Source organism: Myxine glutinosa, chromosome 3 (genome assembly GCF_964187855.1).
Source record: "Myxine glutinosa chromosome 3, kmMyxGlut1.1, whole genome shotgun sequence".
NCBI lineage: Eukaryota > Metazoa > Chordata > Myxini > Myxiniformes > Myxinidae > Myxine > Myxine glutinosa.
In genome coordinates this window covers 128,525,552-128,542,978 of record NC_136263.1, presented here as the reverse complement: position 1 = coordinate 128,542,978, position 17,427 = coordinate 128,525,552, and the positions used below count along the sequence as shown (strand labels likewise).

General features: G+C 36.8%; 1 protein-coding gene across 1 annotated transcript in view; it reads right to left on the bottom strand.

Annotated features, from left to right (window-relative positions):
* Positions 1-538: 538 nt before the first annotated feature.
* LOC137423215 (uncharacterized) overlaps positions 539-17,427 on the bottom strand; it is an 81,789-nt gene continuing 64,900 nt past the window's right edge. The window contains exons 10-18 of the mRNA XM_068110118.2: positions 14,744-14,896; positions 11,927-12,056; positions 11,655-11,729; positions 11,050-11,142; positions 9,101-9,261; positions 6,187-6,339; positions 5,744-5,823; positions 5,539-5,643; positions 539-2,531 (exon numbers count right to left, since the gene is read on the bottom strand). Coding sequence (XP_067966219.2) covers positions 2,368-2,531; positions 5,539-5,643; positions 5,744-5,823; positions 6,187-6,339; positions 9,101-9,261; positions 11,050-11,142; positions 11,655-11,729; positions 11,927-12,056; positions 14,744-14,896 — 1,114 coding nt within the window. The 3' untranslated portion in view covers positions 539-2,367. The remainder of the gene's footprint in view (positions 2,532-5,538; positions 5,644-5,743; positions 5,824-6,186; positions 6,340-9,100; positions 9,262-11,049; positions 11,143-11,654; positions 11,730-11,926; positions 12,057-14,743; positions 14,897-17,427) is intronic.

Below are 17,427 nucleotides of genomic sequence, written 5' to 3'. Positions count from 1 at the left end.
GTCACAAAAATATGACCTATGATGTCATAAATTTAATATTTCAATACAAATGGGTCATAGATCATGTGCATGCAATTTTCAGATTTTTAGGATAATAATTCGATTAAAATATTTTTGGCTGGTATACCACTTCACCTATGATGTCATCATTATCATGATTTTGTTCCCTATTGGGAGCACTTGACAATGTACCAAGTTTCAAATTTTTCAATTTAACTGTTTCTGAGAAATAATATTTTAATGATCTGTGTTTAATCATACAAGGATATGTTCCATAGGCATATGTCCTTGTGATGAAGCTATTACATATACAAGCTCCTCCATCAGCTTTCGAGAAATGTGCAAAAATAAATAAAAACATTATTCTTAACAGGAGTTTGTCAAAGTGGTGTGTTGTCTTATCAAAATGTTGTATCAACTATTCATCCGGATGACGATACTGTTGCCCTTCTTTAGTGAGGAATATTATTCTTGTTTGTTCCATCTTTGACACAACGTGAGAAATTTTTTAAAGCAAATTATGAATAAAAGACCAATATCTGAATTTATTTTTTTATTGTTGATCATTTCTTTTCATGTTTTCCACACTACACAGCTGTTTCAGATGTGGATATACATCCAGGGAGAAAAAACAAAAGCAGGAGTTTCCACAACCTGACCACAGTATCGCAACCTTACACAAGAATTTCCTTTGTCTCAACCATGTTGGCAAGATTCTCATTTATCAATCTTGAACTTTACACGAATGTAAGTATGACATGCTTTGCCACTCTTTTATAAACATGATGAACACAAAACTATCTTAGGAAGAGCAGGCACATGCACACATGTGTAGAAATGCACATGCATGCACACGCACACACACACACACACACACACACACACACACACACACCTCTGCTTCATATCAAAGTTTTACAAATACCATGAAGTATACTTTTCCATTCTTTTTCACTTTGGTTCATATTTTTATGGAAGTTATATTTTTCCTTTTAACACCAATTATAATTCTCAAAGCCACATATTTAAAGTCCACAATATTAAGGTAATGACTTGTATGCATCCCATAGCCAATTTTAAATCAATATTAAATTTTCAAATAAAACTTTATAACTTTAAAACATAAAAACATTAAAATTCTAGTTCTCAAAATTGTATTGTTGGCCTTGTGATCATCATAGGTTTTGTTTTGCATTTGCATTTTGTACACTTGTGGATAAAACCTGCAGCACTTCCAAGCTGCGTCCAGAAATTGTGGATTCATTACAGAACGGGATCAATAAATTTATGGCCCAAAGCATTTTTTTTCAATATACTGTATTGGCATATAAATTATAAGAAAAATATTTCCTTACTAATTAAAAAATTATACTGTCATTGAAATAAAAAAGCATTGACATTTCTTGCACCATTATGAGTATGTCGCTTGGAACATTCCTCGTGCCACAACTTTGTTGTGATATGAAGGCTTTAATGGAGACATCATAGGATTAATAACTTAACCTTGCTCTGAAATATTCACCATATTATGATGTAAAAGCATCGTGGTCTGTAATAAAAATGCTAGGTGCACACACACCAGTAATAAATGTATTCACCAAAGCGGTACAAAATTTCAATGAGCCATTTATAAATAAGACATTAAAGTATAAATGACTTTTCCTTTTAAAATTGACATAATGCATTGAATGTACTTTCGAAAGTGAAAGGAATATAAACAGAATCAATATAATGATAAAGAGAAGGATGTCATTTAAAGTGCATTTTATGTCTTTTTGTCTGCCCTCTCCTATGAGATCCTCAAAAAATAGAATGGTAATTCACTTAAACAGCGATCTAAAAAAAGCCACAATAAAAATTTTAATCCTTGGAAAATCTCATATAATACTTCGAGTCAAGAGCCATTCTTTGCAATACTTTATAAAAAACGATTTATTAAATAAATAATATATCAAACCCACCGGAATTGGAAAAAGTGTTAAACTATAAAGAGTATTTTAAAACCTGAATTTTACTGAAAAGGTACTGCAGGTAATAAACATACTAAAATTAACACCTATATCTTCTCATCACTTGTTGCTTTCTGTTGTATAGAATTGTCTTCATATGTACATGCAACAGGTGTGCAAAAAATCTAATCATTATATTCCCTTCACAAACAGTCTTTCAAAGCATCTATGCTGTTTTCTTAAATCCGTTTCTTCAGCTTTGCCCTTTTCTTTGCAATCCTTTCTCACTTTTCCAAAATCCTTTCAAACACAACTCTCAATTGTCCTCTTGACATTTGTATCGTCATTGATACAATTCATTTTGCACAAATACGCATCTCACAGAGATGAGACTTCCTCTAAATGCTGATGATGTCACTCAGCTGTCAAAACACTGACTTTGTAGGCGTTGCGCCACACACATCACCCTGAAGCGCTCGCGTAGATTTCGTGCGCGAACATGATGGTTGGTAATCTCCTCAACATAGCTCTTGGGGAACCACCCCTGCTCCCCATCACTTAGGCGCATTCCCTGCATCCAGCCTGATGATAAAGGAAATTCATTTTAAGCATTTATTTATAGCACATCAGGGTTCTTTTCCATTAATCAAAAAGACATTAGGATCCAATGGACAAATCGAAAAGTCTATGGGATTTAAACTTGGGATCACAGAATTATGAGTTCAGCTAAGATAACATCAAGCAGGAAAACTGTACTTGGAGCTGTCTTACTCTGTTTAAATGGTTATGGCTTCATGTAACTTCAAATATCATGTCTTAATTGACTGTTACCCTTAAATATATAATCCTGCCTTGAGAAACTCTCGCCACTGTTTCTCGCCGCAAAAAACTATTGCTACTGAGAAACAAATTCAGTATCATTTTGGCACAGAATCAACAATAGTCGCTGAAAGTTTAAATTTATGAGTAGATTACATAGTTATGTATTATATCTTCACATTGGCCAAAATCCTCTGTCTATTTCATATTGCGAACCATGGTGTCTGTCCATGCGTTTGTCTGTCTCCTATTTACGGCGGCCACTTCCCACTCTGCATTTGAAAAGCGGCGCACACAGGCAAAGCTCAACATCCAATTTTCAAATGATGAAAAACCAAACATGAATAATGTTGATGCCAAATTTTATTTCGCATGCAGGATTTTTTTTAGACAAATCCAACCTCCACATAAGTAGCTCAGAGCTTTGACTCTGAGTGAAACCAAGAGTGTAACATAATTAACCGTTTTAAGGTCCATGGAAGAATTTAAATTGATAGTTTACCTTAAATGATGGGTACTTCTGCTTGTCCTGCATATTGCATGAGGGTAAAAGTGTATATTTGTGAATTATAGAAATTTAATTTAATTTAATTTTATATACTTTTGGCAATCATTATTCATTTGTATACATTTCACGACCAACATACAAACTTTATTATTAATATAAAACTTTCCATCTCCACTACAAACACAATATTTACTATTCTTTATTTATTTATATACACTTACCATCTGCACTACCAACAGTCAACTGTGAATTATTATTAACCCCCGTTGGACGTAGTCTGAAACGGGGGGGCTTATGGATTTGGTCTCATCTGTGCGTCTGCAACCATATCTCGGAGATGTATGGACCGATTTTGTTCATACTTGGCGAAAAGTGATGGTATACATATGCAAATCGTGATGTGATGGTATACCTATGCAACACATGATGGTATACATAGGCAAATCATTTTGTTTCACGAAGGCATCAAAGATGACCGACTGGCATCCATTTTAGTTGTAAACTAGAGAGGTTCCAGGGAACCTGAACTCAACTGGTCTATATCAATATGGTTAGAATATGCATAATAGAACCACAAACTATATAGTTTATATGTGCTAAAAAATATATGACAAAAATTGATTTTCAATATGGCCGCCCTGCCGCGCCCATTTTTTGGCGTGCAACGCCCAAATGCAATCCCAAACTAGTTTATGTCTTAAAGATGCTGCATAACACGTTTCATCAAATATAATCAATATTTGTGACTTTTAGAGCGTAGACATCGAATTGTTTACAGATGACAGACAGACAGACAGACAGACGGATGACGGACACTGGGTGACGACAAAAACTCAGCTGGACATAGTCCAGTTGAGTTAAAAACCCAATGTTGACCACTTCCTCAACCATTTCTCGGATATGCATTTACCAATTTCTTCAAATTTGGTACACAGATTAATGAATGATGGGTTACATACACACATCATCTTTTTCTGAGATCAGATCCATGATGGCCAACTGACAGCCATTTTGTTACTTAAATGGATCCCCATCCATTTATTGGACATGCATGGACCGATTTCCTTCAAACTTGAAAAAAGACAATACATGTGTATACATATGCAGAAGATTTTGTTTTGTCATCTGACCAAAGATGGCGGATTGACGGCCTTTAACTCCGTACAGCAAGATCACTAAAACCACGGCAGGAACTATGACATTTTATGTATTTTTCTTCTTGTTTACTAGCAGAAAAGCCCGTCAAAATGATGGGCGACTCATGTATTTCACACTATTCAGCATTGAAAACTCAAGCTAAAGCCGAAAGTAAGTACAAAACCCCCCCACAGCTTTTCAAGGTTGGTTGGGGGGTGGGGGGGGGGGGGGATGGAGGGTGCTCTACAACTCTAATGTCCCAGGGGCTGTCAAACTTATATCTGGCTCTGGAAATGACTGAGGCTTGACCAAGATATCGCACTGCCATTTTGGTAAGGCTTACTTTTTTCTTTTTTTTCCTGATGAGCATCCCCTAAATTATCTTCAAAAAGGGTGTTTAAACACACCCAAACATCCAGTTTTTATTCATGCACCCCTTTGGAGTTTTGGGCCACTAGGTTTCATGGTTTTGCAGTTATAGAGGAGACACACATACACATACACACACACTCATTAACAGACACACATTGCCTTTTATTATTCCAGATTTAGTTATTTAAATCTAAATTGTGCACGTCCCATTTTTAAAGTGCTGTTGGTGGCGGTCTTCAATGACGTTTTGCGTCTTTGTGGAATATGCTATGCATGAAAATCTTTCCAGGTTGTATGATTTATATGTAACAGTAAACTTATTTTTATTAGAGTTTACATTAACCACCTCCTTGTTAACAAAAACCCAGGCATCATGCTCATCTATAAACTGTAGCACCACCCTGAGCAAGGTCTTCAAGTTATCAGTGTACCCATCACACCCTGTCATTCTTCTTTCCTACTCATAATCTTTGTGATCTCCTCACCCCACTTTCCCCATTATTCTCCCAAATTCACCTGTCTTACTAGTAGGTCAATGTTTTCTTTCATCACCTCTATGCTTTTCCTGTTCGTCCATTTTCTTAATTGTTGCACCCACATGTTGTGCCATTGTCCCAATGTATATGCCATGCCTTTCTACCCTTTGTCATCTTGCTCTTCCACAAGCAGCCTGGATTTTGTATATAAAAATAGAGATTTTCATCGAGCCTTCAATAAAACAGAGCTGTATGGTAGATGATATTTCAATCCTACCATCCGGTGTCTTGCGTGTTACATTTATGACATCAGCCTCTTCAAGAGAAAGTTCATCCGCTTGTTGGGCAGTGTACGTGTGAATACACTGTACTTGTGGACAGTCTGATTAAGAAAAAAAAAAGTGTGACAGTTTCATTCTGGCCAACACCTGCAGTGTCAAAAATGTTTGGGTTTTTTTTTTTTACTGCAAGAAAAGTCTTACCCCAGTCCTCATAAATCTGTTCCCCATCCTCTGCTTTCTTGGAAGGAGAAATAGCTTCGATCCAACGCTGCTTATCACTCCTGTTGGTTACATAGGAAAAAAAACAGCATATGATTCTATTCGTATACAAGTTACTTTCATTTGAAGAGATCAAAGCAGTATGAGGGGCCTTGTTTTAAAACATAACATACATTCTTAAGAGTAAAATGTTATTTCAGATATTGTGACAGTAATATACTGGGAATGCTTGCATGTTTAAAATTCTGAGAATAACAATGTAATTAAATGTTTTAAATGCATATAAAATACCATAATGAAATTTGTTGAAGATTTTTTTTGAGGAAAAAAAAAATGCAATATATTAAATATACTAAATTCATTGATCAATTTTGTTGACTTGAATAAGTGACCCTCACTCCCAACACAGGCTGCTTCCTGCTCACGGTGTAGTAGCTTGCAGAAGATGCTCCACATGTCGCTGCTGGTGGTTCTCCAGGAACACGAGGAGGAAGTTGTTGTCATTTGGTTGACAGAACACATCTGTAGCTTGAGCCATGGCCCGGTGTCCATAATCGAGGACCTGCAGCCGTCCCGTGCTACGTGGCATCACCAGAAAGGGTTGTTACTCAGTTGCTTGCTCAGTATTGCTGGCCAACTTTGGCTTTAACTATTTTGCTCAATTTAAATAAAAAAACTACTTTACATATTCTTGTTCAGATTTGATTTTGCTGTGATGAAAGCTAAAAAGCACAGAAACTTAAAATTTACTGGATCATAAGACATTGTTACATACCAAATGCACAATTTAAATACTTAAAGTGCTATAAATACACATGATAAAATCACCTGTAATGTAACCATTGTAATGTTATATAATGTCGGAAAGTTTGAGATTTGAAGAAAGGAGAATGCACAATAATCTTTTAAAAGAAATTAATTTAGCAATCTTCAATACCATTATACGACTGAATATGACAGTTACATGTAATATTATTTGGTGCTTTTCCTTTCAGGTTTTCATATTAGTTAAAGATCACGAAGATCATTAAACAAAATTCTTTATCTTCAACCACATATGAAGATGGGCTTGTACAAGCAGCAAACAAGATTCCGAATGAAAAATAAATGAAAAGCCAAACATTTTAAAACATGCTTCAACAACAACGTAATGAAAATTGGTGATCCCAACAAAGTGATGAAAATTGGTGATCCCAACAAAGTGATGAAAATTGGTGATCCCAACAAAGTGATGAAAATTGGTGATCCCAACAAGGTGATGAAAATTGGTGATCCCAACAAAGTGATGAAAATTGGTGATCCCAACAAAGTGATGAAAATTGGTGATCCCAACAAAGTGATGAAAATTGGTGATCCCAACAAAGTGATGAAAATTGGTGATCCCAACAAAGTGATGAAAATTGGTGATCCCAACAAGGTAATGAAAATTGGTGATCCCAACAAAGTGATGAAAATTGGTGATCCCAACAAAGTGATGAAAATTGGTGATCCCAACAAAGTGATGAAAATTGGTGATCCCAACAAGGTGATGAAAATTGGTGATCCCAACAAAGTGATGAAAATTGGTGATCCCAACAAGGTGATGAAAATTGGTGATCCCAACAAAGTGATGAAAATTGGTGATCCCAACAAGGTGATGAAAATTGGTGATCTCAACAAGGTGATGAAAATTGGTGATCCCAACAAAGTGATGAAAATTGGTGATCCCAACAAGGTGATGAAAATTGATGATCCCAAGAAAGTGATGAAAATTGGTGATCCCAACAAAGTGATGAAAATTGGTGATCCCAACAAGGTGATGAAAATTGATGATCCCAACAAGGTGATTAAAATTGGTGATCCCAACAAAGTGATGAAAATTGGTGATCCCAACAAAGTGATGAAAATTGGTGATCCCAACAAGGTGATGAAAATTGGTGATCCCAACAAAGTGATGAAAATTGGTGATCTCAACAAGGCAATGAAAATTGGTGATCCCAACAAAGTGATGAAAATTGGTGATCCCAACAAAGTGATGAAAATTGGTGATCCCAACAAGGTGATGAAAATTGATGATCCCAAGAAAGTGATGAAAATTGGTGATCCCAACAAAGTTATGAAAATTGGTGATCCCAACAAGGTCATGAAAATAGATTATCCCAAGAAAGTGATGAAAATTGATGATCTCAACAAGGTCATGAAAATTTATGATCCCAACAAAGTGATGAAAATTGATGATCTCAACAAGGTCATGAAAATTTATGATCCCAACAAAGTGATGAAAATTGGTGATCCCAACAAAGTGATGAAAATTGGTGATCCCAACAAAGTGATGAAAATTGGTGATCCCAACAAAGTGATGAAAATTGGTGATCCCAACAAGGTGATGAAAATTGGTGATCCCAACAAAGTGATGAAAATTGGTGATCCCAACAAGGTGATGAAAATTGGTGATCCCAACAAAGTGATGAAAATTGGTGATCCCAACAAGGTGATGAAAATTGGTGATCTCAACAAGGTGATGAAAATTGGTGATCCCAACAAAGTGATGAAAATTGGTGATCCCAACAAGGTAATGAAAATTGGTGATCCCAACAAAGTGATGAAAATTGGTGATCCCAACAAAGTGATGAAAATTGGTGATCCCAACAAGGTGATGAAAATTGGTGATCCCAACAAGGTGATGAAAATTGGTGATCCCAACAAAGTGATGAAAATTGGTGATCCCAACAAGGTGATGAAAATTGGTGATCCCAACAAGGTGATGAAAATTGGTGATCCCAACAAAGTGATGAAAATTGGTGATCCCAACAAAGTGATGAAAATTGGTGATCTCAACAAGGTGATGAAAATTGGTGATCCCAACAAAGTGATGAAAATTGGTGATCCCAACAAAGTGATGAAAATTGGTGATCCCAACAAAGTGATGAAAATTGGTGATCCCAACAAAGTGATGAAAATTGGTGATCCCAACAAGGTGATGAAAATTGATGATCCCAAGAAAGTGATGAAAATTGGTGATCCCAACAAAGTTATGAAAATTGGTGATCCCAACAAGGTCATGAAAATAGATTATCCCAAGAAAGTGATGAAAATTGATGATCTCAACAAGGTCATGAAAATTTATGATCCCAACAAAGTGATGAAAATTGATGATCTCAACAAGGTGATGAAAAGTGGTAATCCCCACAAGGTTATCAGAAGGTGAATAAATTTCTCTTCGTCTTTCAACTTTGATTAAAGATAAAACTTGTATTTCATTTGAAAATGTTTTCCATTTCACTTTCAAATTATTATTTTATCCAATATCAATTTGCCTTTCAACTCATTTTCATTGTGATATCCCGAAATAAGAGGTACCTCTTTTTTGTGATCAGCAACAAGTCATTGAAAAGCAGCAGATGGAGAGGTTTCAGGGATGTTTTCCCCTTGCTGTTTGACAAGATGCCTTTCTCCACAATAATCTCAAACATCTCGCCACGTTTCAGTAACCACCGAGATTGTGAGATAATCCCGATTGCCTAGAACAAAATGAGGAGTCTTTATAGAGTCAGTGATCTTTGACCTCACCCACCCCTTCCCATGCTCTCCCTCTTTCCCCAACTGATCTATGTTTTGTTAATATTAATACTCAGTGCGGAAGTTTATAAATACAAACATATTGCAAAATAAGCAAGTCTGCTGAAAATGGGTGGAGGGTGGATGTTAAAATGGGAATCCTGGGATGGATGTTAAACTAACTATCTGCCGACATTAGATGGTGGACGTTAAAGATCCCATGGTGTCCTTTGCGTAAAGTAAGCGAGCTATCGGCAGCACAATGAACAAATTCCAAATTCCTGCCCTAACTACTGCTGAGAGAGGAATGGTAAACCACACAGCATGACCCTTGGCTAAGAAACTGATTTGGCAGAACCAACACTAACGCAGAGTATGGTACACCAATCAGTCATGACTTTGAGTAGGCCAAATAAAGGTTCCTAGTAAAGTGGCCAGGAGGTGTATTTATGGCACAAAATACGAAACTGAAATTGCCGGCTCTTTGTCTTCTTCCCGATCAAATCAAAATATTGATGTTCTTGCAGAAAGATCCATGTACTTGTTTATGTTTAGCCCTTTTAAATATGACCTTCATTAGAATGGGAGGAAAGTCTCTAGGCCTATTTATGTACAAAACCCATTCATTTTTCCGCAAGAATAACTTCTGTTGACCTCAGAAGATACCTAATATTTATTGGACTCTTTTTCATTGTAAATGAAGAGTTCAAAGAATGCTGTATTTATTTATTTTTGCTCATCGATGAGCTCTTATAAAACCATAACGATTTCCTTCAGTCAGTCAGTCAAGCAGTGGATCCATTAACAATTGTACACCGCTCCTTTCCTATTCCATTCCCAGGTGCTGCATGATGTCATCACCGGGCACCGAAGCAGGCCGGCGATGACGTGCGCTAAAAGGGAGTACTCAGTTTTCACTCCGTTTGTTTTCTTGTTTTCTAGTTTGTTTGTCCGGGCGATGTCTCAGCCATCTTTTGAGCTAGGAAGCTGGAACTTGGACACTACAATGACAAAGTGATTTCACTGAAAAGGGTATTTTTGATTTATTGATTTATTGATTAATCGATGAATCGATGAATCGATTACTTATATAATTACTTGATTAATTTTTTTTTTTAAGTTACAGATTTGGATGAAACAATGGTGGTATCGGTATGCTATAAGTAAATTGATTAAGAAATTAATTATTTTACGATTATTATTTATCTATTTTAATTATGCAATTAATGAATAGATTATTATACACTTCTCCTTCCTAATACAGTCTCTATTTGCTGCACGGCGACATCGCTGGGTGCCAATGGCACCCCGGCAATGCTGCGTGCTAGAGGATATGTTATTTATTTATTTGGCATGGGGGCGGTGTACTTTGAATGTATCTGTACTTGTTTTTCTTTTTTTTTTTCCCTACTCCAGGTGGCTCAACAGATTGGTTTGAAACTTGGCATGATGATTCATGACGTGGATTTGGAAAAACTAATGGAGACATTTTTTAAATTCCCATCCAGGTATTGAGATGCTTAATTACTGCATGTTAATGTTTTACTCTATTTATAACCAGCTGTCCAAACAATAAGTATAGAGCAGACATACATACATACATACATACATACATACATACATACATACATACATACAAATAGTTGCTCCATTATATATAGATTGTACATGATATTTACTTAATTACATTTTATGTTAAAATGACAACATATCTATAATACAGGTTTTAACAGTGTGAAGTTTGCCTTCACCTTTGTCTTGTGGAATTCTATCTGCTTTCCAACGCAGATCAGTTCTTCCATTTGTTTCATTTTTCTTACACCCTCATTGCAATCGTGCACGATCTATAATAGAGTGACATTAATATTGATGGGATGCATCAAATCGAAAAATCATGCTGTCACATCTGAAAGGATTAATATATCGCCAGTGTTGGGATTACTAAAAACTGAATTCATGGATTTTAACAAAGACGTACATGTATGAATAACAACTTTCAGTTGGTCCGATTCATACTTTTGGTTAAAAGAACAATAAACTCTGAAGATTTGTACCGTTGCACCTCACCCCATAAAATAGGAAAGAGAAGAAGAAGAAGAAGAAGAGGAAGAAGAAGAAGAGGAAAAAGAAGAAGAAGAAGAAGAAACTATAACGATTGCTTAGGGTAAGGCTCTGGTTCAAGGTTTTGACCACTTATTGATCTTGAAGCAGTACAATGTGTGAAACGTCCACCAGACATGGGATATCCTCGAGGGGAGGGTTGGCAGAGAAGAGTGAATGGGAAAGGGCAACAGCGAGGAGGGAGATGGGACTTTTAGTCATAGTTGTCATGAAAGTTGAAGTCATCAAAACACACCTTTTTCATTGCATTTAATGCCTTGCTTGCTGTTTCTTCAGCAGCTGAATCCATCTCCGTTCTTTTCAATATGTTCTGATGTAAGTACAAACAGGTTTATAAATGAAGACAAAGGCTGTTTTGATCATAACCCAACAGGTATAAAAATGAATCACTTTTAATAGACTGAAACTCTGCTCATTGAGAATGATGTAGTTGTAAAGTCGCTCAGTATGGCAAAAATTAAGATTTGGCAACACACTAATGTGGTCTTAACAATGCATGCTTTTCACCTCCACCAGCAGCTTGAGACGTGTAATGCGCTGAAAAGGGAGGATCAAAAAGGACATGAAGGGAAGGCGCTCACAGCGTGGGTCGTCCTGCAGCCGAGACATTATTTGAAGAAACTGCGGGTTCTCCTGGCTGTATGCCACACAAGGATCACAAAGAAATGTATAGTTCTCATAGAAAGCCCAAAATCATACAGCACATTCGATTTGACATCTACCACAAAAACACAATGTCTGTTTGTGTGTTTGTACAGATGTCTGTCCCCCTTCACAAGTGTCGGTTTTAAAGGCCAATCTTTTAACACGAATGTGTGTTCACTGCCGTCTATTTTTGAGGATAAAACAAACTCGAAAAACATTTTCCATAAAAGAGTAATTATGTCTCTTCTATTGGAATTGTAGACGGCGGCTTGCAAATCGAGCCACAAGGGCGGTGTACAGACGCGTTTTTTTAAATAACAATAAGTGCAAGTTGCAGGGAGGTGAAATTGGCTGCACGTGAGGTGCAACGTGCGCAGAGTAAAACAAGTGTTCATTTCCATCCGTAGGATGTCTAATAAATACATTAAAAGATAGAAGCACACATGACAATGGGCCCAGGCTTCAGACATAAGCACGCTCATGAGGCTGTACTGTCGAATAGACTGTTCCAACCCATCATTTTTGATGGCCTTTTATAATAGTTTATTCTAAAACATATAAGATTTCACTTTAAAAACATAAACATTCATAAAAAAACATTCACATATAGCTCCATATACATAAACATTTGTTAAAAAAAAACATGCATGAACATGTACCATAACATACTTGGGTGAAATAACACTTCTATTGTAATTCTTCTACCAGCAATTTTACCAATTTACCCTTGCCAATTTTAAAATAATTTCCAGCTATACTTCTCTCAAATGCCTCGTATCTCAATGTGCGTTTGTGGACTGCACCTTTAATGGCCTTTCTTTTATACTCTCTTACTGCAATATGCTTCAACATTTTTTTCTTTTAACGTCGATAGAAACTGCAGCCTTACATTTGCATCTTGAATTATTGTCGAGTGTCTGCGAAACATTCTTTTCTTCTTTATTTATGAGTTTAAGATATATATTTTATTTATATAAAATAGATATATATTCTAATATATATCTATTTATATATAAATTAAACAGATATATTAAATAGAAATATAAAATAGATATATATAAATAGATATATAAAATAAATATTTATATAGATATATATTTTAATATTTTTAAGAAAAAAAAATGTTTTAGGTTAATCTGTTTCCTTTTTTTTCTTTCGTTTAGCGATAAGACCAGGAGCCACAGCAGGAGAGTAAAGAGAGGACGTTGAGGATGAGTTGTTTCATGCAGAGTGTGGTTAATGTATGGAATGGACTCCCTGGAAAGATGGTGGCAACAGAAACAGTGGATATGTTGGAACCCATCTGTGGATCGGTCCCATCGGCCGATGGGTCTGACCCATCTGTGGATGCACGAGAAATGACAATGCAGACCCATCGGCCAATGGGTCTGCACCATCTGCGGATGTGTTGTTCACCTTGAAGGAATGTGTATGCATCAATGGTGGATGAGTATGTTCATTTGAACCTAAAAATATTATCTTGTTTTTATCTTATCGACAAACGGTTATCGACAAACCACATGTCACGGACTGCTTTATAAACATTTATGACATCAATTGCTTATTTTTAGGTTCAAATAAACATACTCATCCACCATTGATGCATACACATTCTTTCAAGGTGAACAACACATCCGCCGATGGCGCAGACCCATCGGCCGATGGGTCTGCATTGTCATTTCTCGTGCATCCACAGATGGGTCAGACCCATCGGCCGATGGGACCGATCCACAGATGGGTTCCAACAGATATATTTAAACTTGAATTGGATAGGTACCAAGAAGCAGTGAGGATAGAGGAGTGTATGAGTGTTTATAGGATTGCGCCAGCTTAGTGGACCTACTAGCCTTCTCCTGCAAAACTGCAATGCGATTCCTTCTCATTTATAAATGGATTGATTACTCCATGTAAGGACTACATTTTTTGAGAGGATCAGTTTAAGTTTGGAATTTTAGTGAGATATTTTGATGGATGAGGGTGTGTGGAGGATTCAACATTTGAGGGAAGGAACAGGAAAGTAAGGGGTGTGTTCGTAAGTTGTGATTTATTTGTGTTTGGTTCTGTGCTATGCATATCTTTGTGTGTGTCTGTGTATGTGTTTGTTTAGATCTTTAAAAGTACTTTACGATGAAGTTATTACAATGTTATGAGCAGATGATCATGATGTTGAAACCTTGGTGTATGATCCTTACGATAGCAGATAAATGTTGATATCAAATTTAGGTTCTAACAAATGTTGATATCTATACACACTCTAAAGTAAAACTAGTCTCAACATGTCCGCAACATCATGATGACAAGACAATGAATGAGATTTTTCACAGCTTTCTGGTCCTGCTTTCAGTTTACAAACAAATCACACGAGGCTCAAACCTTTCCGTGATCCATTGGCAGCAGGGGGTGCAAGACTACGGAGAGCATCACCATGCTGCTCTGTATGTTTGCCCACCTGGTGGATGTTAAAAGATCAAATAGTATTTTTTGAAGTAGATCTTTGATCTACCACCAGGGACAAATTCAAAATCTCCTGTCCAGCTTCTCAAAATGTCCTGTCTACATTGGGTTGAACAACTTGCCTCTTTTGGATGCTTTCTGGTCCCTCACCACCATGATCACCCTAAAATAATTTAAGAATATGAATTTGAAGTACCACATCAAACTGGAATGAATGAGACTTACCAAAGCTGTTGGTATGCTTGCTCTTGGTAAGGCTGGTTGGTCACATACGAAATATAGCATTTGAAACCCTGCTGACTGTGCTGCAGCACAATGTCACTGACATCAGATATCTGTGGATTTTCTTCCACACGATCTTCGAGGTCTTCAAGAAATCTGCAAAACGAAGTTTGAAAATTGACACATTTTCCTATTCCTAACAATATCAACTCGACATAAGGAAACCCTGACTTAGCATGAGGCCATTGAGTCCATCATGCCTGCATCACATGTGCACCCCTGAAACTAAAAATACCCAAGATAGATAACTTCACTATGCAAGGTTATTTATCTCGGTGACATTTGTCACACAGTAAGCCACTGGGTGTGACCTCCTTATACACTTAAACACATTTTTATGACTTTGTATATGTACTTAAAATGCACATTTATAACTCGATATCATTGCTGTGCAAAGATGCGTGCATGTGACGTAAGTTTTTATACGCCTTAACATGAATGGCATAGGCTGTAGCATGTAGCAGTGTACTACAGAACATGGCTTTGAGGAGCAGACTCACACACTCAGTCCCATGCCCAAAACCTTACATTTACTCACATTGGATGGTTTTGCCCAATTTTTTGCCGCTCCTATGACAGTATGTAGACTTTCCTGACACTGATTGCCCTCGTCTTCACACCTCACTCCCCATCTTGTTAAACGATACTACTCCAAACTCTGTCATCTGCAAAGTTTGCAAGTCTACTTTGAACCAGTCACTCACCACATCATTGAAATTATTTAATAACACTAAAGGTCCCAGCATTGTTTCCTGATGAATCCGGACGACTTAACTTCCCAACCTGACATTCTCTCACTGGACAGATACTTCCTGCATCCTATCAAAAAGCCGCTTCTCCATCCAGTTTGCTACTCCAGCGATGACTCCGCAGGTCCGAACCTAAGGTAGCAGCCTATCTCGAGGGGCCTTATCAAATAACTTTCGGCAGTCAAGGTACAATCCACTCCCTTCATCAATCCAATCAGGACGTCCTTCAGAATTCCAACAAATTAATTAACCAAAATCTCCCTCTACTAAGCACATGCTGCCTATCTTTAATTAATTTGTATTTATCTCACTAGTCCCTCATCTGATCCCTAATGAATATATTCCATTCCTACTCCACAACTGAAAGAAAGCTAACAGGTGTATAATTCTGCAATGATTCCCTCAATCACTTGTTAAATAATCAGTGTTACATTTTCTTCTCTCCAATCCTCTGTATTTTGACTTGACTCCTAATATATATATCTGTGCAGCGTCTGTCCTGTCCTGTGTTGTGTTGTGTTGTCTTGTGTTGTGTTGTCTTGTCACTGAACTGCTTCCTCAAACTTTTGTGAAATCGTACCAAACTTCTGGAATGCACATATCTCTCCAGTCGGTATGTCCTAAGGGTATTTTTTTGAAAAAATGTCCAATTTTTGTTTTTTGGGAGGGGAATTTTTTTTTCAACTTCAATTGTTTATAAAATGTGATATCACGTATATTACAAATACATTTGTGCAAAATAATTGTTTGAATTATGATTGGTTTAAACCATGACAAAACGGCAACTCGGGTACAGTCATTTATCTATATATCTACACATCTGGGCAGTGTCTGTGTTGTCACTTAACGACTCCCTCAAACTTTTGTTTCCATGGTTGTGAAGTGTTTTTAATGACGTTGTGGTGGTTTTGAATCACGTGATGGTGAGGTATTTTGAATTATGTGGTGGTGAGGTGTTTTTAAATGATGTGGTGGTGAGGTGTTTTAATATCACATGGTGGTGAGGTGTTTTTAAATCACATGATGGTGAGGTGTTTTGAATTACGTGGTGGTGAGGTATTTATAATTACGTGGTGGTGAGGTGTTTTTAATTATGTGGTGGTGAGGTGTTTTGAATTAGTTGGTGATGAGGTGTTTTGAATTACGTGGTGGTGAGGTGTTTTGAATTACTTGGTGGTGAGGTGTTTTTAAATGACGTAGTGGTGAGGTGTTTTTAATTTCGTGGCTGTGAGGTGTTTTTATTACGTGTTTTATGGCTGTGAGGTGTTTTTAATTTCGTGGTGGTGAGGTGTTTTTATTACGTGTTTTATGGCTGTGAGGTGTTTTTAATTTCGTGGTGGTGAGGTGTTTTTATTACGTGTTTTATGGCTGTGAGGTGTTTTTATTACATGTTTGATGGCTGTGAGGTGTTTTTAATTTCGTGGTGGTGAGGTGTTTTTATTACGTGTTTTATGGCTGTGAGGTGTTTTTAATTTCGTGGTGGTGAGGTGTTTTTATTACGTGTTTTATGGCTGTGAGGTGTTTTTATTACGTGTTTTATGGCTGTGAGGTGTTTTTATTACGTGTTTTATGGCTGCGAAGTGTTTTTATTACGTGTTTTATGGCTGTGAGGTGTTTTTATTGCGTGTTTGATGGCTGTGAGGTGTTTTTATTATGTGTTTGATGGCTGTGAGGTGTTTTAAATTACTTGGTGGTGAGGTGTAATCGTCCCAAACTTCCAGTCTGCACCTACCCCTCCCCTATGTGTGTGCTATGGGGTTCTTTCTTGAAAAAAAACATTCAACTTAAATTGCCTATAAAAATGTAATATCACAAACACAACAAATACATTTGTGCAAAATAATTGTTTGTATTATGATTGGTGTACATCATGACAAC